Here is a 27,961-nt window from a genome sequence, read left to right as displayed (position 1 = left end):
TAGCCACAAAAGAATTCAGGTACAATTACTAAGATAACTGCTGTTTGGAGCACAGCAAAGCAATTTCCCACAGTGGGACTTACAGTTCAATTTACCAGTTGGGCAAATATTTTGTGCTCTGTAGTGGTCTACAGAGTTAACAGTTACCTGTAACATTTGAGCAGTGTTATACTTGGAGAAAACTTTCTTCAACCCAAACAGGTGTTTCAGCTTTATCTGTTCCCATGAACACACATTTTTTCCAACCCTGTTCTAAGAACTATGTTAAGGCTTTTCAATTAACATTAAATGCAAATTTATGAAAGAGCCAATGGCTCTATTTTCCCATTCCAAGCTACTCACAATGAGGTCTTGTAAATTATAGGCTACTTGGAAGAGGGATGAGAATAAGTACAATGTCACCTATAAAATTATGTTAGCCCTCAAGTAACTTGAAAAGGTGGTAACAGGCTATTTTTCCTTATAGGGTATTCTTAATTCAGTAAAATAATAAAAAAACAATCACATGAGTTAGACAGTACTGTCACAAATGGAGAGACATGTACCCACAAATGGAAGAAGGCTGCATTTTCATATGCAGCAACACCAGATTATACCATGAATACAGTATACAGTAAGAATGCTCCACTGATGTGGTCAGTGATAGAGCTGTAAGAATCCTTTAAAATATTTATAGTGAAGTTTTGTGTCAAATTCCAGAGAGTATTATGGTGTTACATTAGGCAATAGACAAATACATGGAAAGACAAAAGGAGCCATTGAATATTTCTTGGTCAACATACAAGTTGTCACAAGAAATTAAGAGACTTAAGAGTATGAAGAATGTAACTACTACACTTCCCTCTTCTCAAAATTAAAGATTAAAATAATTACCATTCAAACACTAACTCATCAGCTTACATAGTTCAAAAGCATTTTTCTCTATTGCCCTTGCAGAGATGATGATACCCTGCTATGTTGCTTTTGAGTCTTAATTTCAAGTCAGTGAAGGCAAACAGAAGACTGGTGTTTTACACAAAAAATTAGGTCTATTTCCAAAGTAGAATAATAGTAACAATGCATGCTCATAATGGATTTTCCACCAACATTCAAAGACAGCATCTGAAAGAGAGCTTTCTAATTTTATAAGTTACTTTTATATACATCTCCTGGTTCTGACTTCTGCAAGAGGACTAGCTACATATACCACACTTGCATTTTTTTGTTACTACATGGCCTTTAATGAAAATGCAACATTTTGAGAACTAACATTAACAGTCTGCATCATCAGAGAAAATGAATCCTTAATAATTATTCATACACCAAGTAACTGTAAACCCAAATCATTTCAGGAGACCTGAATGTGTCAAGAACTTTGACAATTATGACTGGAGCCAGGAAACTGTAGCACTGCAGAATTTCTTATGAATTTTTCTAGTTACTTTTTATAAATGCTGTCCTAGATGACAGCTTAATGTGTACCACATGCAATATTTATTCTTCTTCAGTGTCAGACTGTCTAGCCATCCAAGGGAATACAAAGAATGTCACTTATTAGGATAAAAGCACAAGGAAGGTAATCAAGGACATATGTAACATCAGCCAATCATGCCCTATTTCAACATCCTATTCCATTCATAACAGTTCAACAATTATTTGCTTACTGATAACTTGCTTTCAGGCTGTTTGTGTTCCCCATAATGGTGGTTTGCATTTATTTTGCTCTTTAGAATTGGACACTTGCTGTGCCATGTACGTTTGTCAAAACTTTGTATCTTCTGTCAGAAATAGCTTTAGCATATCAAATCATTTCTGTTTGTCAGAAATCACTAATAGAACAATCTAGTTACCTTCTATGTCAATAGGGTACTAACATAACTAGAAATCAGAAACAAAAGGCTGTCACACAACCACACACTACTGCAAGACAGGCAGCTAAACCCATGTTTCTGTTTAATATACTTGGAGCATATAGCTGTATCTTTGTGGAAAACCTAATATAGAAATTAGACTTCATCCGGAATGGAAAAATATTTCAGAAATATACTGTCTAAGCACAAAGACATCAACCTTGTTTTTTAAGCTGGAATAACTAAATTCCTTACTAGTCCTCCATGTCTCTCTACTGTATGTTTATTTATTTATTTTACCAAACGCCTGTATGGAATACTTGCAGACATCTTATCTGCTGATTCCAATCTATCTGGTGGACCGAGTTATGAAAAAGCATTAATTCACAAAGACAAGTAGAGAGAGGCAGATAGAGGGAGCCAAAGACAAACATTTACCCACTATAAAGTTATTTTTAAATAATAATAATTTTAAAAATCCAATGGGAAACTGAACACGCATGCACATGCACACACACTCCATTAATCTGAGTATCCTGGGACATAAAGATTTTATTAAATAAAAACAGGTATGGATTTAATGAGCCTCTGAAATAAAACATAAGCTGGAAGAACCATCACATGTTTTAGATCGACAACATTGTGCAGGTTTTCAATGTATTAGGTGTAAGATTTTCTTTTTTTTTTTTTTTTTAATAAAAGCCATTTGTTTGGATTTAAATACATTTTCACTTCAGAAGTGTAACACTGTGCCAGTGCATGAGAACAAGAGTGAGACTTGATATACAGTTAATCTGATTAATGCATTTTCATTGTTCAACTCAATGAAGTACAAAACCAGCACATGCACTTACTCTCTTTCAAATATTTATCTTCTAAACATCTCTTCAGGCTTTAGAAACTATTGCCAGAGCACAGTAGATCCCAAACATTATTTTATTTAACTTCTCTCCAAATTAAGAATAATTAAGGTCAAGCATTGGTAAAAAAGGATAATAAAATACCCATACCAAATGTCTCATTTGACAGTTCTTCCATTAAACATATATAACCTACGAACTTTCCTCTCAATTTAAACATGAAGAAGCATCTATTTCTGGTTTCAAAACAAGGATACATAGCTCTATTCATTGTAAAACTAGTGACTATCAACATTTGAACATTAGTCATTAGTATTAGTCAGTAGAAGAAACTCAAGTTGTGAAAATAAAATACTCTGCCAAAACTGTAGAAGGTAAGTAATCTTTCTTGAGAAAAACAAGCAGTTAAATGAAAACATATTTCCATATACTTAATACATACAATTGAGCTGTAAATAACCATAAAATTAAAAGGAAAACTATTTAAAAAGAAATAAAATGCACCAGATTTTCAAAACAATCAATGAAAAATGTGTCTGCCAATTGTGAAACAAAGAATTTACTCCAGAGCAAAAGTAAACTTGAAAAATGGGTGTCAAGCCACAGCAGCCTGTATGTCCAATTGTATAAAATAATTTTCCTTCTTAAACATTATTTTTCTGTTTATAATAAATGATTTTTGATTGGCTGATGTTTCCATTTAGCTCCTATTTGTAGAAAACAGAACAATAATCTATAAAATATTCCCCCAGAGAATGGAGATGCTGCAGACCATTCACGAGGAACAATTTCAAGATGAGTATTGTTCCCAGACCCCATAAATATCTCAAATATCAACTGCAGTGAGATACAGAATGGTAGGTGAAATAAAATTAACTTCAACTATGAGAACTTAAAGAGATTAACAGAACTCTGTAGCATGCGATAGCAAGAAATGTTTCAAGACATGATCCAGACAGACAAATTCAATAAGCAGAATTTTAGAGGTACATACATGTACTTGTTTGCAAATCAGATACACCAATACTGAGTAACAGCTGATGAAAGGAAAGTTACTGACTAATTTGGACATTGTTTAAGAGATACTATTATAGTGATAGTGATTGCATTGCCCAATCCAAATTTCCCCACACAGATGTTTTTGCAAAAGCAATACAAGTAATTATCTTGTTATTTCAGAATAGAAGACGGTATTATCAGAGGGTTTTTTGCTTAAAAAAAAAATCTAAAATGAAAGCTTATCTGCTAGTTATTACAACTGTTGATGTGTCTACCATGAGAATGAAAGGCTGTCTTTCCTCTCAAAACCCACCGGTTACAAGCAGCAAGGAGGTATCCGATCCTAACACAGAGAAGGAGCTACTCACATTGCTCCCACTGCACAAAACGAGACCACAGCCACTCACATCTCTACATTCAACAGCCTTCCTCTCCATCTTCCAAATTCTCAACAAGATCCACACAAAAATAACTGGTGGTTTTTAAATGCCATGTCAGATGTAATAACAACAACCCAACAGATGTTAAAAGCTGGGGACACATACCCACGGTATCTATTTTCCCCTTGATTTGAAAGAGTAATTTATTTGCTTTATGGACTATGCACAACTTCTGTTTCTATGTTGTCTAGCTGACAAAGGCTAACAATGCTCATTCATTCTGAAAGGCACAGGGCTCAATAAATTAATACTAATAAGTAATAATAAATAACTTCATATACAATAACTTAAGAATAAACCACTACTATCAAGAATAATAATCTCTTGCACAATTCTCTATTAGCTGATTTGTAAAGCAAAAAAGGGACCCCCCCCTTAAAAAAAAAATCCTACTTTCTAGGATAAGACCTGCTTATTAATGGGACAAATTCAAGTTATTCTTTGAGCTCATAAACCAAACCATGGCAGATGTAGGTCAGCCCCTACCCCTCTTTCCCTGTCAAAATTCTCCTGAGGTTCAAATATGCAGAAAAAGATAACTTGATTCAGCTACAGCACAGTAGCAGATAGCATTTTAACTGCAACGGGAGAATTGTAACTGGACCTTTGTAACTTGCATCACAAAGGAGATATAAAATATTTTTGTAACTCAACAATAAACAGAAAAATGCAGCAGAACAGAGCTCATCTTCTCCAGGTAGATTTAGACACTCATTTTCAATCAAAGAATAATCTTTATCCCTGGGAAATCTAATTGAGTAGACTATTTCACCTTACTTTCTTCTCTTTCTCTCATCAATATTATTACATCCAAAAATCACTGCAGTGAAGGTGGCTGTACTTGTAATACGCACAACACAAAAGAGTAAGGAAACAAAAAGTGTTCTACTTCTTCATTAGTAACGATGTTTCTCATCAGGAACTTGAAATGTGAAAGGGATTTTGACACAAACATCTACAGGCTTACATACACAGTCAAACTGCTTTACTCTAGAATGAGTAAGAGTGAAATCACTGCTGAACTATTTACCACTGGAAGTAGGATTTGAAATCTACATCTGAGGTAACGATATTATAGAGATATGACAACACTGATATGGTGGTTAGTACCCTAGTCTCCTCCAAAATCCCTGAGGACCTGTTGATGGGGTTGCATTGATGATGCTCAGGACTAACAACCCTGGACTGGAACATACTGTAAATTACAGAATCTGGTCCTCAATATAAAAGCTGTGTTGTTAAGTTGCTTACCCTTCCCTTTCTTCCATTCCATAACAGAGACAAGTGAGAAAAGCATTGTTTCTCCTTCACTTCTTCCATTTCAGTGTTTAAGACTTCACTGGCTTGGAGTACTATGAAAGAGAGATGCCCATTCTCTGAAATAGGAGCTAGTCTGAATCTAAAAACATAAGCCATAAAAAGCAAGATGAGACACTCTGAAGCTAAAAAGCTCACTTTAGAGTACCAAAAAAAGATATCAAGCTACTGAAAATTCCCAAACTCATTTAGTTGCCAGTAAAACTAATACAGGTTGCTTGACTATACATTGTCAAAAGCTATGCTCTAACCTACAATAAACAAGAGGGAAGCATTCTAAAGAAGAATTGATTCAAAGAACTAGAAATCTGCATTCAGGCAAGCAAGCAGGACATTGCTTAGCCAGCTAAGTCTGTGACAGCGGCGTTCAGTGAAGGACCACAACTACATACAACATACACTTAAATTGCTCCAAGCACATTTGGAAGGCCTTTGAAAAAGAGGACTGACAGAACACATAGTTTCTTTGCAGACATCATTCATGAGATAAATCACTGATACAATTCCAGGAAAAAAAATGCAATTACTAGACAATATCAATATTTTTATTGGGTAACTTGATTTTAAACTAGAGAACATTTCCTAAAAACATTTTGTCTACGATTTCAACAGCACCAATACTTTTAGGGAAATAGTAAGGAAAACTGAGGCATAAAGCACAAGCTTCCCAAATAGTGGAAAGTAAGTAGTAGAAAATTGAAGTAAGCCCTTCACACACCATACAGGGAAGAAAGAAGAGCAGTTATTTATTAGTCTCTGCTTTCTCCATATCCACTACACACTAACGAAATCTATACTCAGACATATCTCTGTATCTCAGGTTTGTTTCTGAGCAGTTTAAGCACTCTTCAGTTTTAAACAGACTGAAGTTTGAAACGGATGTTGTAGCTCACGATGCATCCGGAGTCAGGAACCCATCATATTGCAATGATTTTGCAACAAAGTTTACATCATTGTCTTTGACAATGTCACCACATACCATTTTTCTGTGGAAGTCCCTCTCTTCACTGTTTATGTTATCTATACACTGAATGAAGTAAAGTTGTGTAATTAATTGATTTGAAATCTAGTGCCACATTATTCTCTCCCCTAGTACTATATATCTTAAGCAGCATGTGTTTATAAAGGTGACAAAAATATTTATTGAAAAGTCCCAATTCCAATGAAGATCAGGAAGAAACGAAGTTTCTAAAGTTTTCAGACAGTATATACAAATAAAGATGCCCCTTCTTACCCTGCACAGGTTTGGATAACTTTATAAGTAGTTAAGTTTTTGCTTGTTGAAAGCTAGCACCTATTGCTTTAGATTTTTGCCTATGAAAATCCAAGCGTTTAAATAAAATATCACACAAATTACTTGGTTTTCTCAACTGCCATGGCAGACTAAAAAAAAAGTATCATTAGCAGGTAGCAATTCATAAGACTACACAAGCCTACTATAAAACTGGTGGAGTATCCAAATTCAAAGCTGTGGTTGTTCAACGTTACAACTGCACCCACAGAACTGCAGATAAACAGCTCAGAAACTACGGTGATGACAGCCAAAAGAAAAACACCGAGAAGAGCATCTGGAGAGAGAAGAAGAAAAGGAACAGAAGATGGGAAGCAAAGCTGAATTGTTCAAAAGGAGGTTTGTTATGACATGCAGCTGGTAAGACAGGGATCATACACACAGCAATGAAGTTGAAAAGTTACTTATAGCTGCTTTCACTCAGCACAGCCTTACTGATATGAAGTGTTAATACATAGTTCTTTTGCATTACTCTGATAGTATAATCTGCTTGATGCACACGGATGCTCGCAGAGAATCCAAGAGGCTCGCTGGGGTATGGCTATGTCGGGCTGGTGTTTGGTGTTGTGGTATGCTGGGCTGCCATGTATCACTCACAACATTGCAGAAACTGTTCTTCATTAGTCTGGTCAGCCTTTGATGAGTTGTAAGAATAGCTTGAAGCTACCTTTATCTGCCCAGGACAGGCCTTCCCAAAAACCAGGAGGTTCCCCTCCTCCACCACCCCTCTTTTTACCAGTTTTAAGACTCAATATATAGCAAGTAAATTACTGAGGCTTTATTTCCTGACTTCACAACCTACACTTTACCTATTTATAAGTGCCATGTTGTAACCAGGTGGACTGAAATTTTTGAAAACAGCTTCACCATACAGCATTGCCTATTTTTAAAACATCCCAGAAACATTTTATTTGAAAAATATTACTGTTCTAATGCTTACGAGCCAAGGCTTTACATTTGGCACAGAGCAAACTCGGTATCAGAGATAAACCATTGCACTTGTGCGAAAGTCCATCCAAACCAGAAATTCACGTCCTCAGTAGCAAAACTGCTCGAATTTAACACTGAAGAGTATCAGCAATTTGATCTCTTTCTATAATCCACAGCATCTGCGTGCAAGCGGAGCACTGGAGTGAAGCTAGACTTTTCCTGGAAGGTGTTCTTGTGCCTGGGGTGAGGTTACATACCAGAGCTGAGAGCAGGGACCCATCTTCCCCATGCTTAGAGACATGTCCCCAACACCTGCTGTTACCCAAACAATATGCATTCACATTCAAACAGACGGGGGACTCCAGAGGAGGAGGCAAAGGAAAGCAAAGCAAAGCAGGAAGTCTGGTGAAAGAAATCATCCAGACCAAAGGACTGGACTGGAACTAAGCCAGCATGAATGGGATGAAATCAGAGAAGAGGAAAAGACAATCCGGCAAAGACTGATGGACAACATGTCAGCCAGGAAAAGCGTGGGGAAAAAAGTTTGGGATAGACAGAACAACTGAATGAAAAGTCACTGGAAGTAAGACAGAAAACTGGTAAGACAGAAAACTGTAAGTCGTCAACTGGCAATGTCAGGTAAAGGTGCTGGAAAGAAAAGAGACTGCCATCAGGTTGATGGATGATAAATTAATTTGTATTCATTAATTAATTTGTATAAGGCATAATAAAGAATAACTGTTTATTAAGCAAACAGCATGCACTATCCCCTGCTACAGTAGTAAGTACTCTATGGAAAACATATGCCATCCTCTAGTTAAAACAACCTGAGCTGTAAGGTACTCTCTCTCAATCAGGCAGTAAAGGTGCAACAGGAAGCCTAAATTCTGGATCTTGTTAACTTTGAGTATCTGACTTCACAACTTGTGTGTGCAAAACTCCGTTTATACACAGATAATATAAATAATCTTTTAATATTTTTAAAAAACATTTCAGGTGGAAGGACAAGAAGTGCAACGTATTTAAAAAATTATAGTTTTCCAAATCTGTCAGCATAGAAGACAGCCTTAAAATCATTAAGCAGCTATGGTCAAGAAAACATCTCAATAGCACAATGGCATTACAACTTATAATTATGATTTAAAGACTTCTACATCAAATACATTCTCAAATATATTTATAAGAATAAAATTAATCTGCCTAAACATCCATGTCTGTATGGGCTATAGTGTATTTAAATATACACTTAATGTAATTCAGAATATAAATGTCATTCAGAAGCTGAAGGTAGTGAAAACTGCATTCTGCCCTCACTTGGGTGTATTGCTACATGACTCATATGCTGGTATTTGCAAATAACTGTTTGCTCTAAGTTATGTAATTCTGTTTGTCTCTGCACTGCAGAGGTTCATTAACAGCAGCATCCCTCCTTTTAGAAGAGGAATGACTTTTAGGTATTTGGTCCAAATGGGAATTTTTTTGTTTTTAGCAAAATTTGCAAAGTTCATCTATTTCAGACAGCATTTGAAAAGGGCTGAAACTTGGACAGTGAAAGGAGATTGTGTTTCTGTGGGACTAGGATGGAGACGTTTCACTTATTGAGTCACCGTATTTCTAGTTGTGAAAGAGATGGAGCTGGCCTGCAGCTGTTCTTTCCCTTAACTTTATTTCCTGTTAATTTATTTACTAAGATTCTTAAATATACATATCCTTATACTGCTTGTTAAATCATGTTTTGCTTCAAGGTATGTCATGTTAATATTACCATTTCCATTAATCTTTGTTTCTTTTGGTTTTTAAAATGTCTTTTTGAAAGGTCTCAAACCAAAATGCTGATAAAATGCTAAAGAAGAACTTTCACTGTAATTCTTTTTACACAGAGATCAAATATTTATTGCTAACCAATTTAAGAAGAGTCTGTACAAAAATAGTACCTCCAGGACTTCTCTAAAATCAGACATTTAAGGGTGGAAGGGGAGGTTTGGGAGCATAGGGGTTTTTTGTTGTTGAGTTTCTTTTAAGTTTTCTTGTTTTTAACAGGCATACTGAAGCCATGAAAACCTTGATAGCACTTCTCCTGTCACCATCCTCTTGCTCTACCAGCACATGACATTGCCTTACTCTTTTGCTAAGACAGTGAACACACAACTATTAGACCTATTCTACCACTGGGCACGTACCCACAGAAATACAAGCAAGAACACCAAGTCTCCATTTACCACCAGATAATAATTTTCTTTCCTAACTAGTTTAAAAGCGAAAGACTGAGCGAAGCAGATTAATTCACACTCAAGCCTATTGAGTCTTCCTTGTACTCTACCCTTGATATTTCTTTCTTCATGTCAGATTCCCCCTCCCTCCCCTTTTTTTTTTAATATTTGGAACATCTGAAGCAATATGGAAAAGATGAATAGAAAAGGATTATTCACTCTCATACTACAAGATCTAAGAAGCATCAAATGAAATTATGATGTGGCAGATCCAAAACAAGCATAAGGAAGTACTTCTCCATATAGCACATAGTTAAACTGTGGAAGTCCCTGCTCCAGGATATTGGGATGCCAAAAGTATACTTGGGTTCAAAAGGTGAATGGCTAAATGCATAGAATAAAAATCAGTCAAAAATTATTAACCACAAGTATAATGTATCTGGCTTAGTCAGCTCTACAATAACAGATTGCAAGAAGCTGGACACATACACTCTGTTTGCTTAATCTGTTCCTGTAATCTTCCCTGGACATCTGCTAGTGGCCTGTCAGAAACATGACACCAGAAAAGATAGACCTTTCATGTGACCTAATTATGCCTCTTCTAGCTTAAGAACATTAAAAATGCTATAAAAATTAACGAGGAAAAGGTTATTTATTATGACATATATGCCACCTTTCTAAATACACAGGAGTAAGATAGTTCAAGAGAGGTACCCTATTCCATCAACACCCAACTTATTTTTGTTAACAGAATGTCTACCATAACATTTTGAGAAACAACCCCTTGAAAATAATGTTAACACACATTTGCATACTCAACAAGTCTGCATTATATTAGAGAAAACAATGTTCAAAAATCCGTATCAAGTCTCAGACAACTTAGTTACGATGCTATAGATATTAGAAAATCTTTAGCAGCATAATCAGCTCTTTAAATTACAGTCTATGCATAGGATGAAAAAATTCACTTGTTTAGACCTGGGAAGTTGAGTCAAAAGATCAGTCTATGCAGCTTTGACACATACAGTATTCCTGGTGCTCACTGCAAAGAATAAGTCCAAAATACTCAACTGAACAGTATGCTAAGCATGGTCCACTACATCTGCTCATTGATTAGCTCAATATATTTCAGAATTGGAATCCATATTATGACCCGCTAAAAGCACCCTCTTTAGCAAGACTAAAATGTAAACCTTTAATTAGGTGAAGGGCGGATAAATCTCATGTCCTGGATTTGTGTGACATCCTGTGACTCAGAAAGCAGGTTTAACTGAAAATTAATAGGCTTATTTAGAATACTTTCATGGTAAAACTCAAATACGTGTATACCATGTTAAGGTACTAGATCCATATAAAAACCATTAGGAATTATTAAAAGAAGGGCTTAAGTATTCATTTAGAGCACAGCAATATGTAGTAAGAATGGCTGCAGTGGATTCCCCCATACAACATCATGATTACTGTCATCTGATCATAACACAAGTGCGACTAACACAGCTGCCATGTCAGCTTCTCTTCAGGGGCTAGGTCTTAATCATAAATCAACTGAATGACTAATTCAACATTGTTAAAACCAGCAAGTAACTGCTTGGAGCCATTCCAGTTTTTACATCTTTCAAAAGGTCAATACACCTACTCAAACACACAATAGTCCTATCTTTCACAGTGTTTTCTTCTTTTCTTGGATTGAAAAATAACATGTTGGCACTTAAATATAAGTGTGTTTTAAGTAACAATTAAAACGTTCATTAATTCTGAAAGAGTGACCCAGTAAAACAAAGACAATTTTAGTTTTCCTCTCTACCCACAATCAAAAAGCCTCTCCTCTCCTTTGCTGTTTTAAACGCTTCTATAGTTGTAAAAGTCTTATGAAAACATTTTACTGCTGAGCATTTCCTGCATTAACCTTACTTTTGTTGTAGTCATATTATGAATTAAGCTCAGAAATAAACTTTTTCAAGTTGAACGACTAGTCTAAATGTGGCTTGCATTTCACATATGAACCTCTACCCCTCAAAATAATAACAAAAATCACAAATTAAGTGGCATCTAACAGTAAAATATATTCTAATCATTTACATCTGCTTGCACCACACAAATGACAAAAGCCTACCGTTAGCATCCTTCATAGAAAACATTTATTCTGCTCTTAAATATAAAAGCTACATTGCATAAACAGAGGATTTAAAGCTGTAGCAGAGTGGCTGAATGAAAGAAAATGGCAATCTTTCTGGTTCTACTAGATGCCTTTCCCTATCACACAATGTTTCCCACTCATAAATACATGACAAATACTTCCTCAATCATTTTTTACGAGCAGGGATGCACAGGGGGTAGTCAATGGCTAGCTTGAGGGAAAATAGGAACAGCAGGAGGCAGAAACTGTACCGAAAATGGCTATGTGGTAAATTCTCTTCTGGAACATCACTCAGCTACCCAGGCTTTGATCTTTCAGCTACAATTACACTCACATCCATGAGATCTGGGTATACTTTTTAAAAAGTAAATCATTAATTGTAACAGAAACAGTTAAACCATTTCATTATATGACTCCTCAACTCAAACATCTGATTTTTTACAAATTAAAAATTGCAATTTATACAAAGATTTGCTTTCAATTGGGTTTAACTATGTCATCATCACAACTAGTCTCACAAAAAACATGGGGTGACTGGCGACAGCTAAATCACAGACTGGCGTCTCCTAAGTAGTCTGTCTACCATTAGGGTCTGGGAAATGGTATTTACTGTACAATTAGAGCCAGTGAGCTCTACCTGTAATCATCCAAATACAGGTGCGAGGATCCTTTTTTGGACAGGGAAACCAACTCATCCATTTTCACATAAACTTCCACATCTGTACTGTTATAGCGAACCTTAGGAAACCTCAACATTTGTACTTGGAAAAAAATATCACCTGACAATAACAGAGCAAATACTACTATCCTGATTTTAAAGACTTCCTTGGGTAGAACCACTTTTAATGTTTAAATCGTCATACCCAAAAACATTCAAAGAAGGAACAAATTTAAAATTACAAAATTTGGCCAAATATGAAAAGCTTACATTTATACATTGGTTATCAAGTTTATTCCGAAGTCTGTGTATTGGGCTGAGAGGGTTTGCTATTAAATAGTATTAAAGAACAGAATTTAACCTAACACAAAATGTCTTGGAGTATCAAAAGGACAGTTTTAGTTGCAGTAATTTCACAGAATTTATTCTAATGATTTATTGGAGTTAACCATCTGACATTAATTATTGTTTTGGCTTCCAGTCTATGAATGTTTATTTTTCAGTTTAAAGCCTTCTCACTCTTTGATATCATATGGAAATGAGAATTTTTAATGGAAAATTGAAACCATGTGCATCTAAGTACTTAATGAAGTACAGGGAGAAACAGAGGGTGTACTTTAGGAGAATTCAGATATTCAGCTTTAGATACTTTTGATTTGTTTGGATGAGTTACAGGCATATATCTGTTCACAAACATACGTTTATACATCTTGAAAGTATCTCACAAGTACAGTGTTTAAAGATCTGAATACTAAGAAAAGGTTTGTTGTTTGGTTGTTTTTTTAAAACTAAATATATTGCTACAGATTTTTCTTCATTGTATACTACTTAATCTGTTCCCTCCTCCACAAACCAAATATTTATCCCATCTAGAGCTTCCAATGACATGCTAAATGCTGTACTTCTCAACAGCAGATTCCCACCATATGTCTACCACGTTAGGACTGGATCTTCATCCAGTTCACTGAATGTCTGATAGGTTGATTTTGTAACCATCACGTACTTAAGTCATAATATTGATGTCAGGAACACTCGACTAAAACCTGCACTGTTCATGGCATTAAAGCCCATCAAAACAGGCCTGTAAACCGCAAGCAGAGTGCAAGCAGTGGCAAGGAAGCCAGGTCCCCAACAGCAAATGGAAGAGTACTATTAAAATGTGCAATTTTGCCACAGTTTGAAAGATTTCTGTGCAACTCACATAGCTTTAGTCCTCTGGTATTCAATTAATTCCTTTGGAATGAAAAAGACGTTGTTCAGACACACAGCATTATATAACATGATAAAAGCATATGTTTACTTAAATCAGTACTTCAAAATCAAATTATTTTCTTCACAGTTAATGGATTCATGTAAATCCTAAGGAAGGAAAGCATATTCTTTTCTATTCTGCACTTTCACTCAGGGTTTCGCCATATGCATTGTACTCGAGCTGCATGTCAATGGGAGCATAACAAGTAACAAAAGTGCAATATTAGTTTTTATTCTTATTTTAATTAACATCCTTGGTGATCTTAATGCTCAAGGAATTATTCACCATTGAAAAATGTGAAATAGAAACATAAATTTAGATATTGAACCTGAACACACTCACCACTTGTTTTTCTTTCTAATGTAGTCTTTTTCAGAAAGGTTAACCAAGTAGATCATCGGTTTTGAAGTAAAAAACAAATGTTTGTTCAAAACATCAATCTAGAAGTGAAAATATAGGAAGATAATTTTAAAAACAAGTTATACCAGCTTGAGTTAATTTTATGACCATTTTCCTGAGAAGGCACGTCTGAGAAGGCAACAGAATTAAAGTGTAATATATAGATCACTGATAAACACAGAATTGGCTCATAAATTTAACATTCAATACACTATGAATATGAATTCTAAAAAAATAACCTTTAAAAAAAAGACAGTAACAGGCAGCAAAATTAGAAGTCAATTCATGGGATAATATTTATAGCCTACCTCTTTGTCATTCCAATCATGATAGAAGCGGACAGCTTTCTTTTCATCTATTACCCATGTCTTGATTTTGCACATTACGTCCTACACAAGATCAAGAAAAAACAAAGTCAAAAACTCAGCTGGATATCAGACCATTCTCTTCCATAAACAAGGCATGTATATATTAAGATTCAAAACATACACACAAATTAAAAATTAGATAATACCTTTTAAAAACAAATTTTTACTCTCCCAGAAAAATATAAATTGCTGCTTTAAAAGTCACTAAAGAGCAATATCAATTATTAAAGCGATACATATCCCATAATTAGGAAGTTAAATACACAATACTCAAGCATCATCTCTCGCCACCACGAAAATTAGCAGAGCTCATAAAATATATGTAAAAATCAGTACATTCTAGATTGCTTTTCAAACTCAGTAAGACGCGACATTTCAGCATCCAGCGGGAGAGACCACGTACAATATAAACATGCCATTAAGAAAAGCGAATGGGTGGGGAAAAAACACAGCAAATATCTTTTTTTTTAAATTGTGAGCAAAAGAAATTGAGCCTATTATTGATGATCCACCCTTCAAGAAATTAATTCAAATGGCCAAAGCCCTTTTTATTCCGCATTAATTTTTCGCCAACACCTTCTCCCTCCCCCCCAAAATGAAACCTGCCAAAGCCTCCATTACACAATGGCAAGAGCCTTGCACTGGTGACCTCCAACCAGCTGCATTCACTTTCAGAACATCTCTCTCGGCAGGAAATCTAAAGGCCTTTTAGTTAGCAAGCTAGTGTGCATTCAGAAGGAGTAACTGCAGGAAGAGCCCAATGTGCTTTGTTTCTCTGGCCTTTCTTCACAGAAAGATTAATCATCTGTGAAATGGAAACGGCAAACAGCAAGTGACACAAACTGAACCCTTCAAGCCTTTCCTCATCAGTTTTGTGGTCGTGAATCTGAAAGCTGCGTGTGGCATGGTTCTCCTTACAGGCAGGTGTTAATAAAAGGCTCTTGGGTCTGAAAGGTCAAACTCGGCTCTTCTAGGAGTAGTACATTTTAGAGTCGCCTATTTTTTGTTGTAGATAATTTATGATCACGCTTTAAATAATGCATTTTTTAGGTTATAACTGACGCAACTGAGAATTAAGATCTTTAAAATACAAGGAAACATTCCCTAAACTGTTGAGCACACAACATTTTTTGCACTTAATGCTATGTGGTTGAAGTACATTTATAAACAACCACAAATAACATCAGTAATTACTACAGTCTTTTCTAGTCTTGCAGTTGCTTTAGTGAAAAACAAAGAAAAAGCTCTTCTAAATCTTCAGATCCTGATTTGAAACCCTCCAGGAACAGGACTCCCAACAGATTTTAACAAGGAAGGGGCAAGCTAAAACTTTTAATGAAATCTAACATGTTCTGCCTACGAATAATCACTTTTACTCTCCTATAACTGAATTTCACTCATAAATGTTTAAAAGTGGCTAATATAACACCAATTCCTACAAGGAGAAGATCAAAGTGCTATATTACAAATGCATTATGATTAAAAAAGCACTGTGCAGCTTTGCTATTAACTGTTCTTTAAACCCTAAAAGGCTTCCCATAGATCTCACTTGGCACTGCATATACAACCTTTGACAAGTAATGTAGACCATTTTTATTCATTGCCTAAAATTGTAGGCAATTATGTGCGTCACACTGGCCACCTGCAAATTCTGAATGCCTGCTCCAGTTGTCAGAGCAAAAAACTAATGTCGGAGGGGATTAATCTAGGGGGAGAGAGTCCTCTTTAATGGCTCCAGCAGGTGAAATGGCCCAGCTGGTTACTATGATGAGTGGCCAGAACAGCTTATGTAGAGACATGCAACAAGATTACATATAAAGAAGAAAACAGTGGTACCATCTTGTCTTTAACCCTATGTGCTTTTTATTTTTTAATTAATCAGTATAAACAAGATAAGGGAAGCAATTCTACCAATAGGTACTTTTCATTTAAGATCTTTATCCTCACCTTTCGTTTAAATAGATATAGAAAAATCAACACGTTCTCCAAGATTCCTGTTCAGCAGTGAAGGAATTCCGATTACACACTATTTCAGGTTTTAAACTAATTCTGTAGGCACCCACCACGTGGCTTTCGGCATTACAGTTCCCCCCCAATAGCAATGCATTATTGCCTATAAATTGGAGTCAATAAAAAATTGACAGAAAAAAACATTATAGCACACATTATCAAAGCCAATCTTTTAGGCTTAAGCAGCAATGAAATGGTTTTTAATCACACTTTAAGTTAAGGGTAGCTACATAACGCAGAACCTCCAGAAAATTTCAACCATCAACACTGCAAATAAAGTTTGGTCTTCCTAACACCTATGTAAGCACATAGTTGCCAATCAGAACTTCTCTTCCAGATTCACCTGCTACCTACAGTGACACATCTAAACCCATTTTGGCACAGACCTAATTTTTCAGAGTTCTCATTTAGGTACCTGACTTGGTGCTGTTTGCAACTGTTGTTCTAAAGGAATAACTACATGGCTAACTTCCGCAGGGAAGGCTGACCAACAACTGATAAGACTGGGCAGAACCAACAGCTGTATACTTGCAATTTTGGTTTTACAGAGAACGTGGCAAAGAATTGGAAAACTTTAGATAAAAGGATGGAAACTTATAAGCAAATACAGCATTTATGTCTGAAGCTGGTGAGGCAGTAAGACACACAGAAAAAATTTGGAAATAATTATTCAAAGTCAAATTTTCTCTGATGGACTATCCGGGCAGTTGCACCATGCAGAATGTAAGGCAGAGTCCAGAAATGGGAAAAAAGGGACAAATGAACTCAGAGTCCCCTGCATCAATGGTGGTATCCCATTTAAATGAGATTTCATATGATCCCTTAACAAGAAATCATTAAATACTAATGACAATATGAAGAAAGGCAACTATTTCCACATATTTCTTTTTCACTCAGCTGCCCCAATACTAATAGAAACACACAAACAAAAAGCACATTTTCAAGTTATTTCTCAGGTAGCACCATTTTTAGTTTTATTAATTGCTTCTGTTTAGGCCTGGTGAAAGAGTATGAACTGACCTTCTTATCTTCGCTATCACTGTAATAGTCATTTAAACACATTTAATCACTACTCTAGTTAACTCCGAGATGCTTAATAACAGAATACTGAGCAATGATCCACTTTGTTTCATTAGATCTGGCCTCCCCAGTTGCACACTTTGAGGTCAATCTGTCACCAGCAGAATGATCCACTTCTCCTTGTTTGATGAGAGGGGTATTCTTGTTCTGTTTTTCAGCTAGCAATATTATAGCAAGCCCCATTTTAAAAGCCACCACCACCACCACCCCCAATCCAATTTACTTACAGTTGTCAAGGCATATGAAATACAGCAAACTTCATGAATATCAAATACTACTGTTTTAAACATCAGTTAATTTCTGACTATATCCTTGGCAATATACTTAGCACATGTGAATACTTAGTATATTTAGCCATATGCAATACAGTGATTTTAATTTACAACCTGCTCTCATTTTCCAAAGGCGGCAAGTAGTCAACCCACAAATGCTAAGCAGGACTTTAACAATAAGTCCCAACAGTATAAAATACTATAAAGAAATACATTTAAATTGTATTTAGGAGATTTATCAAGACATGCTCATGAGACACTACTGTGTAGAAAAATGTGCATACATTAATAAACTCTCTGGATGGATGATAGTAATAATGTGTGCCAATGCCAAATTCTTCTTACAGCATGAGGGACTAAACTGAAGCTTGGAAAACTCACTTGCCTACTTGGCATCAGAGAATTGTGCATTTTTTGTTGTAAATTAGCAGGGCATGTAATTAACTTCCGCAAATTTAATAAAGAAGTAAGCAGTTGTGAGGATTATCACTTCACACTTCAAAGTGCAAGTGAATTCTCTGTGATCCTGCAGGCAGTGCAAAAGTCTCTGCTACCACAGAGAGTAAATGTGGGTACAGTAGGCTTTTTTCCCCCCCACCAAGGGAGATGTTTCTAGGAAGTATGAAGTGTTTCTCAGCACCTTATTCATTCCCTTCAAAACTTCCAAGATGTAATAACTGACCAGCTCCCTGTAAACACTTAAAAAGCAGTTAAATACTTTTTATTAAAATGTTTCAATTGTCCAAAATTGTATCATTTTCACTGCTCTGCTCCTCAGAAAAGCTGTAAGGAGTACCTAAAACACTACCTGTAGCTCTTAGTTAGCTCCTCTCATTTCACAGAGAAGTCCAACAGCATAGCATATCAATAATGAAGGTAAGTAGCTTATAAAAGCATAGTAAATTACTAACAATGTGAATCATGTGTGTAGCGACCAGAACTGCTAGACATTTAGTGAAAGCAAACAACGTTTTTCAGTACAATAAATTCAAGTTCATACACTTGCTGTGTAGGGGACAAGGGAGGGTGGATACAGTATTTAGCAGGTAGAGGACCTCCCTCTTGCAAGTGAGTGAGAAGACTTGAGGGTCGCAAGTAATGAGCTGTACTGTAACCAAAAGACTAATACAATCTTTGACTATATAAACAGGCTAATGCCCAATGTGAATAACTCTACACTCATCTCTGTTGAAATACTGAAAAACTGGAGAAAAATAAGAGGTTTTGAAAAAGTGCTTATACATGAAGTCTCAGTGTGCTTAAATCTTATGCTTTTATTCTTATTGCATTTCATATATATATAATTAACAAAAAACTCACACAGTACAGGGTTTTTCACACTAGCATACAGAAAACAAATGGCTGAAAGTTGAAGCTTGACAAATACAGACTAAAGCTGTGTTATTTCTAAACAGTAAAGATAATTAATCACTGGCACAGCTTATGCAAGTTACAGTAATTTATCTCTAGCCTTAAATAAAGGTTAATTTTTTCCCCTAAGACATACATTCTATTTTAACCACAATTGTGAGAATGAAACTGGGATATGCAAGAAATCAAACTAGATAATAATTAGTATTCCATCTGGCCTGCAAAATAGCTATGATGGTTTTTCAGATACAGATAGAGAACTATGCTATTTGAGGTAAAGAGTAGTCACAACTAGTTAAACTGTGCTCCGCCAAAAATAATTTACTGTGTGCGCACCAATTTCCTTGTTAAGGCAAGGTGTAAGGCGTGCACCGTGCCCACAGTCCTTCCATTCATGGCTTTCCTTGGAAATCTTTTTCAGTTCTATTTAGCATAGCCTCAGTTCTCTTCTTTTCCTGGAGGTTTTCTGGCAATTTAAAAGAGCGAGGCTGAAGTGACTAAGAATTTATTGTAAAAACAATGTTTAGAAACAGTGGTATTTTTAAAGGACAATTAAGACAAATTTTGCAGTTTAAAAAAAAAAGGTTAGATCATGTTTTACAATTGTGTTAAGTGCTTAAATAAGCTGTAGCATCTGGGTGCAAGAAAGAGAACAAGTCAGGTACAGCATCAACTGGAGAGACAATGAGCTCCTCTGTGGTACAAAACAATGTCTAATCTCTTACAATTCCCTTGCTCACTGACTCTAATAAAAATACAATGGGAGAAGTAATGGATTTAGGACAAGTGTATTATCCTTTCTTCTATTCAATACCTTCTAACAGAGCCAGTACAAGCTGTACATGATATAAGATTTACTGAGAGCTAGATGCCAGTAATGTTTATGAACCACAGCAAGTACTTTCACCCAAAACATCCTACAAGCATTCCAGGCAATGTAATTCATGTCAGTAGTCCCCAAATTCTCCTGTGTGGGTCATCCGTGTGGGTTCTAAGGTGTTATACATGAAATGATATAGTCATTTGTAGCTTCTCAAAGAAAAATGTAGGCAAGAATACAGAAAGCAGTCTGTCTACAAGTGATTATTTCTAGCAGTTCAGAAATGCAGAATAGGGAAATTACACTGAAAAGTAAAATGCAACATCACTTTTCCTACTGCATTAGTCCACACACACTTATTTCCAAATAAATCCATGTGTGAATGCATTTGTTCTAGATGTTAATTAAGCCAATTGAAAAAGGTGTCTTTTTCAGAACACAACTATTCATATATGGAGTTATTTTGGCATATGTATATGCTATTTAAAAATTACACCATAGCTTGGATCTAGACATACTCAGACAGACATTATTTACAAAAGTAATTACTTTAAGCCACTGTTCAAATCTACACAGGAAAGATCAGCCTTGACAGAAAGTATTTAAGCATTGACTTCTCTTTGTCTACTGGTAATACCAAAAGAAATCCAAACGTGTATTTACACATTATGTACTTTTAAGTCAGGCTTTACTACCGATTAATTCACAAACATCTGCCATGAATATTTTCCTGTTACATTCAAAATGTTCTCCAGAATGAACTTTAATTTCCTCTAAATACCACATTAAGCACAGTAAATGGTCCACTAAAGATTTTAGGCATAATTATATGCATTAAGAATATAAATATTTCCTCAATTCCCTATGATTTAACATTGAAGTTACTAATTGTAACAGCCATCAGCAGAAAGTATGTCAACAGTGTACGCGTACGCTGCTCCTTTCCTTCTGTCTTCAGTGGAACAAACTGGCCTCTCAAACTCTCCTCACAAAAGGAGACCAAAGAAACTGGCAAAAAAAAAGAAAAACCAAACCAATTCATTGCTGTATTTATCTTCAACATGGAATGAAAGAAAGGTGAAAATTCCCAGCTGACATCATCAGTTAGAGGAAATAAGAGTTCATCCATCCGTGAGAACTCTGGCAAGTGCTTGCAGCACGAGGTCAGCGAATTCTGCTCCGCACCATTCCATTCATCAGAATATTGCAGGAAGGAAAGATTTTCACCCTGTTTTCACCTACTATATATTGGTAATGAGAAGAAACTAAATTTACCAGCTCTCTGCTGTTTGTGAACTATCTCCCACACCTTATTGCTAATTTTAAATGAACAAAAAAACATCTTTCAAATAGTTACAGTATTATAAGGACAGGAGCAAGACATTAAATGGAAGGGAGGAGGAAGGAAGGGGTTAAAGCTACTTAAAGCATCATTAGGAAGATTTTACTTTACTCTGCATAGTACATATATGCCGACAGATACTTATCCTCCATGCCTATGGCCATTGATTCAATTATTAGTTCATCATCCATCGCAGTAACAAAACAAAGCTTGATGCCTTTCTTCTAAGTTAAATATGGACTAGATGGTTCTGGTACCATTACCTTAAAAAGGAGTCTCTAACTGTTCTGTTCATAATTGCAATTACTCTTACACTCTTACAAAATGTGTTTGATTTGAAAAACTAATCTTATTTTAAAATTGACAGACTTTAACAATGGAATTTAGATATCTCGCAGGACTTGTAAAAGCACTCCTTTCAACTGAAAACTGGAAGTTCAAATGCAGTGAACATTGATCTTGACCTACTGTAAAAGCCGCCTTTCAACTGAAAAGTGGAAGCTCAGACACTGCGGACATTGATACTGACCTAAAGATACTGTCTTCATATCACTAACGTTAATAATCTGCATGAACTCAACTATAAATAATATTCTTGTGGTCAGATATATAAATCACAATACCATTACCACTAAGAATTATTCTGTGGTGGAATTCAAGATTCGGTGCACTAACAAAGGGCTGAAGGAATAGCTATCTACTGCAGAGGGTAAATCTTTAAGGACTAGAACTGAATCACACAGGAACGGTAATGGAAGAGAATCTTGCAATAATGTTCACTTAACTATATTGTATTAACTTGAAGACTTCTGTCTCCAGGACTGAAAATCCCATAAATTAAAAAATACATATTTTTAACACAAGTTTTAAAATTTGTGCATTCTGATCTATAAATTCATACATATTTGAATTTTACTTTGAAATCTCCTGCTACCCAAAATGATAGATGAATAATAAGCTAATAATAAAGTTTAACTCAATATCTTTCTCATGTCTCTGCAGATACCAGGACCAGACAGATTTAAAATATAAAATCAAAATTACTCTGATTGCCTTCTGAAATGATATTTGCGCTGGTTTAATACATGCAAATAACAGGGGTATTTTTATTCTATAATATCTCTTTAGAAGGTTATAGCCAAAATAATATTTAAAGGTATACTGAGTCTGATAGCATAGTACCCTTAGTAAAAGCAGACAGTCATTTCTAAGAAAGCAGTGAGAACACTTGCAAAACAGACAAAAATATACATGTAAAGGAAGCTATTCCAAGCCTATGTCAACATTACATGTTGCTGGTCTTGGACCATATCGTGTCACTGATTTTTAAGTAGAACTTCAAAAGTATTTCACTGATGGCTCCTAAACAGCAGTTGGCTATTTTATTTCTATTGACAGGGGATTGAGAAATCAATTCTCTGAGAGACAGAGCGAACGGTTAACACTGTATTCAACTGCAAAGCCAGGTCACTGCACAAAGGTAAAATTACCAACTGTATGGAATGCGGGCTTACGCAAAGGAAAAATTATAATTAACAAGTTAGAACACAGGTGTGAGAAGGAGGGCAATCAAATACAAATCCCAGATTTAATAACTGTTGACTGATACAGACAGACAATTTTCTTTTTTTCCTCCTTATAAACCTTTTGGAGATTTCAGACTATCAAGTTACAGTTGTGGAGGCTTACTGATAAAGAGAATCCTCTAAAGCAGACAATTCATATTTATGAAATAAGAAGAATGACTTCTACTTTCAACTAGGTTCCGTGAAACACACAGCAAAATCCCCTTTGATGCCAACAATAAGTTTACACAGGTCACACAGAGATTATAGCCTCTCTGAAATCAGTAACTTTTCCTTAGCTTTCAATATTAAGGTTATTTGTTATATTCAGCAAACTACCAAAGGAAAAACATACTTGACTAAGATCAATATTATTTCTTTTCTTTCCTCACCTCCTTCTTCTTCCCCTAACCTTATATAGTGTTCTTCCTCAATAGATCTCAAAAAAAGTGGAAAGAAATGAAGAATGCAATTCAAGTGCTAGATGTTTTTGTTCAGCAGGGGAAAGCAAGCCAGTGAAGGGTCTGAAAGCGATACAGGCAAGAAAGCTTGCAATATCTTTATCTGAATGAACCACAGAACTTTCACAACTCTCAACCAGTTAAAACTCTTCAGAAATTCTCAAGTGTCTTTACCTTAAATTACACTCAAAAGGATGGGAAAAGGAAAACAATGAAAAAAGAGAGACTAAAATGTTAACGTGCCTTAAAAGCAAAACAAAACCAAAACCAAAACAACCTACAAGTACCAAATTTTTTCACTTGTAACCTCCTAGTTTTCCTGAAAGGGAAAATGACTGGGAACACTCAGAGCACAGACAAGAGCTGTTTGTTGTGCACCTCTGCTATGGAAAGAACAGCGTATTAGCAATGGCTATGTATTATACTGGTAAATAACTTCTCAGGATTTGCCTTTTTAAGTTATCTCCCAGCCCCTCCCTCCCCCCCCCCCCCTTTTTTTTTTTTGAAGACAACCTGTTTGAAAAAAAGTATTAATTCCAGTCTATACTGTCTCTTAATGACTCTTCTGCCCTGGAAAGATGAAGCCTTGAACAGTAGCCACAAGCCACATGGAAAAAACATTACAAATTGTGCTGGACAGGGAACTCTCTCTGTGCCCAGCAAGCTAACTGCAAAATGCAACAGATTTGGGAAATGCAGAATGATCAAACAGCCAAAATACACTCCTAACGTTTGGCTACTGCTTTGCAGAGGCATAACCTTTAACTGTTTTTTTTTTTTTTCACCAATCCCATATGGTTTCTCTCCTAGACCCCCAAGTCATTTACCGCACAGTTAATCACGTAGTATACTACATAAATGCAACCATAGCCCATCTCTGCAACACAAAACGTTCAAGGAAAAGAGGTAAAGCAAACTGTACAGGAGTGCCTTACAACCCAGTGGCTGAACGTCTAAATAAACCCATCTAGTGGCTGGAAAAGCCCAAGAATTGCTGTTACAATCTTACAACTACACAAATCTATTTGTAAAAGCTGTGTAACTAGGCCTAAGGATTGATTTACTAAGAAAATAAAAGTAACCAGGCGGAGCTTTCACAGGCCTTTACCATTAAAAAAAGTCCATTTTACTAAGGTGTACTGCCTACCTTACAATTCAAGCATAGAAGTCACAAAGGAAGACAAGCAAGAAGGTCTGAGATCAGCAGGACTCACAGACATGATGCCCCACAGCACTTCCTTGAAGGGATTCCCTAGTGACTTCAGTTCCTACGCGCAGCCTTTGTCTCAAGGGAAGCATTAATTTGTGCCCCTCCACTCTGTTCAGCCACCCCTTTCCAAGAAACAAAGGAATTTAATGCCTTTGAAACCTCTATTGTTGTTGACAAACTCAGCTGAGACTGGTCAAGTGTAACAGCTGTTAACTGAGAACAGAACTGGCAGAGCAACACGACTTCAAGAATCTGGTGTTTTCTGTGCGTGTGCTCATAAAGAAAGGATAAAAAAACCCCCAAGGAATGACAGGAAGTGTAAGTTACAAACACAAGATGACAAAATCATTTTGACGGGTGAACCACAGATGAAGTCATAGTTAGGAGACTGAAGGAAAAGGCAAAGAGAAGGATGAGAAACTGAAGCTGGGTAAAGACAGATTAATAATGCAAATTTTAAAGTTTTATTTAATTAATTTAAATTGCATTTCTAGATTTGAGTTTTTTATTTACTGTCTCCGTTGATTTGAGAATAATCTGAGATTTTCTTTTTTCAAACACATACCAACTTCCTGTAGTTAAAAAAAATGAGTAAGAGCAGCTCTATCATACAGCAGTAACTGTACCTACCACCCACTACAGTTACATGATGACTATTAAGAATTTTATTTAAGACACACTTCAGTTATGTCTCTTTGCAATCACTGAAGTGCTGACTTCTTCCTTAGCACAGGAAGAACACAAAGTATGATATGAAACCCTCAAAGCATCCAAAGAGGTACACTCAAAAACTGGACAAGAACATCTCCATCATGAGGAGCTGAGCAAAGCTGTTTCCAAAGACAGCCACACAAGAAAGTAAGCGAGAAGAGCTCAAGACTGGGGCAGAACAGTATCACAACACTCCTCATTTTCATCATCTCATACCAATGTAAAATTTAGCTTCAGGCTGAACTTTGCATTCACTATGGACAGGATTTTCGCTTGCTCCTTTCTTTTAAGATTAATTAAAAGGTGAAAGACTGTGTGGATGCTATTTGAAACCGTAGGCATAAGCTGCACTGTTCCTCTAGGCAGGTGCAACCTTTTGTAAAAGATAAAAATCACTGGCCACATGTACCCAAGACTGGGTTGACACATGTCAGATAAGACCTAAATGAAGCATACCTGCTTCTCTCTCTCTGGGCTTACATGAAAGCCTTCAAATCATCCAACAATAGCTATTTTTTCTGGCTTAGATCAATCAGGGAATAAAATACTTTTCAAGCTAGATGAAGACCAGTTCTTCACCCACAGAAGCTACCGAAGTAGTGCTTTTTAACACTGCATCATGAAGATTAACATTTTGGAGACGGATGTTCACTTTCAGTTCCTGTTCAATTCCAAACACTAGGTAGGGCCAACAAATTTCATTGCACTTCAATGCTGATAAACTAGAACACCAGCACTGATATGGCAATGTTTTTCTTACTACTTGCTATTTAAAAAGCCATGGGAGAAAACAGTATTTTTTACTACTTAATTGTTAAGCATAAATAGTCTATTTCCACACTGATACACTGCTGTAATAATTAGAGAATGCGCTTTATATACCACCTGAACTATTTATAGAAGATTAATGAAATAAAGAAAAATTAATAACTAGACTACTGGCAAAGTGTAGCAGACTCAAAAGCCAAGTAGCAGTAAAATAATAATTTACAAAAATATACTTTAAAGTTGACAATTACCATACATTTCTAATTTACAAAGAATCACCACTACTACCCTGTGATAATTGAGCTCATTTAAGCAGCTTTCCACAATAACATTCTAAAATTAATTTCAACTAGCAGTCTTTATTTAACATGCACTAAAAGGCACTAAGTGCAACCACACCAAAAAAATATCTTCACTTGGTGGCTACAGGAATACTAGTATCAACATCAGACTAGAACTTAACAGCAAGAATAAATCAGAAGTGACTGCTGCACTTTGAATTACAACTAAACACTGATGTAAGTTTGACAAAGCATTGGCAATTCTCATATAAAGCTGTGTCAGCAAGAAAATAAGTTAAATTTTAAAAATTACAATTAGCTTTATCAGTGAAATCTTACACTGTAACACAGCAAATAATTAATTCTAATAATTTTTCAACTCATAATAGTAATTACTTCAAAATACACATAAAAATAGTAGTAGTGTTTCATATTACACGTGTGGGAGACCAATAACGAAACACAACAATAGAAAAATTTCAATTCAATACAGAGAGTACTTAATGACCTACTTTTACAGGTCATATACTTATACTTACATATTCTGGTTTTAATTTCTTGTCTCCTCCTCTTACAGCTACTTTTTCAAGCTTGTCTATACTCTGCATGATCAGCTCCTCATCTTTAAGTCTAAGTTCCTCATGTATTATTTCAATGTCACGAACAGGATCTACACTTCCTTCGACATGAGTGATATCATCATCTTCAAATGCTCCTAAAACAAAAGAACACTTAAATTATGTATTAAGCTAAAAAGACAAGAAATATGTATTTACAACATACTATGAAGAGTCACAAGATTTTGAGATGAAAAAGTAAAGTCAGTAGGTCTGTCACACTGCCCGCATACAAGTGTCACCTGCAATATTTTATACCATACTGGTTTAGTATGTTGATTTACATTATCAACTCCAGAATCCAAAGCTTTATACAGATACACACAAAGCACAGCACTTGGCCATTTCAGGAGAGCACTTAACACATCTTTAAGAGTTTCTTCTAAATAGGAACAGGCTAGAGCACTTTCCTGAAAATAGGTACCACTGTATTTAACAGTATCCAACCTAGCAGTAGCAAACATAGTAGCTAAATTGAACATTGCAGAACATTTTAATACATGCAGTAATGACTAAAAGATTCATGGAAAGAAAACCTTACAAATCACCCTGGCAGCCCTCACTGGCTGACCAATTTTATGCATTAAGAAAAAAAGAAGTTCTAGACAAAGAATTCTGAAGTTCTGAATGACTCTTAGTGTTTCCAAGGGAAACAGGGCTTAGAAAAAAGAGGCCTGAAATCATCTGGCAGACCTCGTCCCTGTTTCAATCTACTTTATCACTGTGGTTCTGACGGTGATTAGATAATGAACCACTCAGACAC

The 27,961-nt window shown here is 35.8% G+C and overlaps 1 protein-coding gene across 3 annotated transcripts in view; it reads right to left on the bottom strand.

Annotated features, from left to right (window-relative positions):
- OLA1 (Obg like ATPase 1) overlaps nucleotides 1-27,961 on the bottom strand; it is a 104,561-nt gene that overhangs the window by 26,679 nt on the left and 49,921 nt on the right. For all 3 annotated transcript variants that reach the window (XM_075511803.1, XM_075511802.1, XM_075511804.1), the window contains 3 exons: nucleotides 27,121-27,296; nucleotides 14,631-14,711; nucleotides 14,266-14,363 (listed from right to left, as the gene is read on the bottom strand). In XM_075511803.1, coding sequence (XP_075367918.1) covers nucleotides 14,266-14,363; nucleotides 14,631-14,711; nucleotides 27,121-27,296 — 355 coding nt within the window. The remainder of the gene's footprint in view (nucleotides 1-14,265; nucleotides 14,364-14,630; nucleotides 14,712-27,120; nucleotides 27,297-27,961) is intronic.

The sequence above is a fragment of the Mycteria americana genome, chromosome 9, assembly GCF_035582795.1.
Source record: "Mycteria americana isolate JAX WOST 10 ecotype Jacksonville Zoo and Gardens chromosome 9, USCA_MyAme_1.0, whole genome shotgun sequence".
Lineage (NCBI taxonomy): Eukaryota > Metazoa > Chordata > Aves > Ciconiiformes > Ciconiidae > Mycteria > Mycteria americana.
The sequence above is the reverse complement of the archived record's forward strand: the minus strand, read 5'-3'. Positions and strand labels throughout refer to the sequence as shown.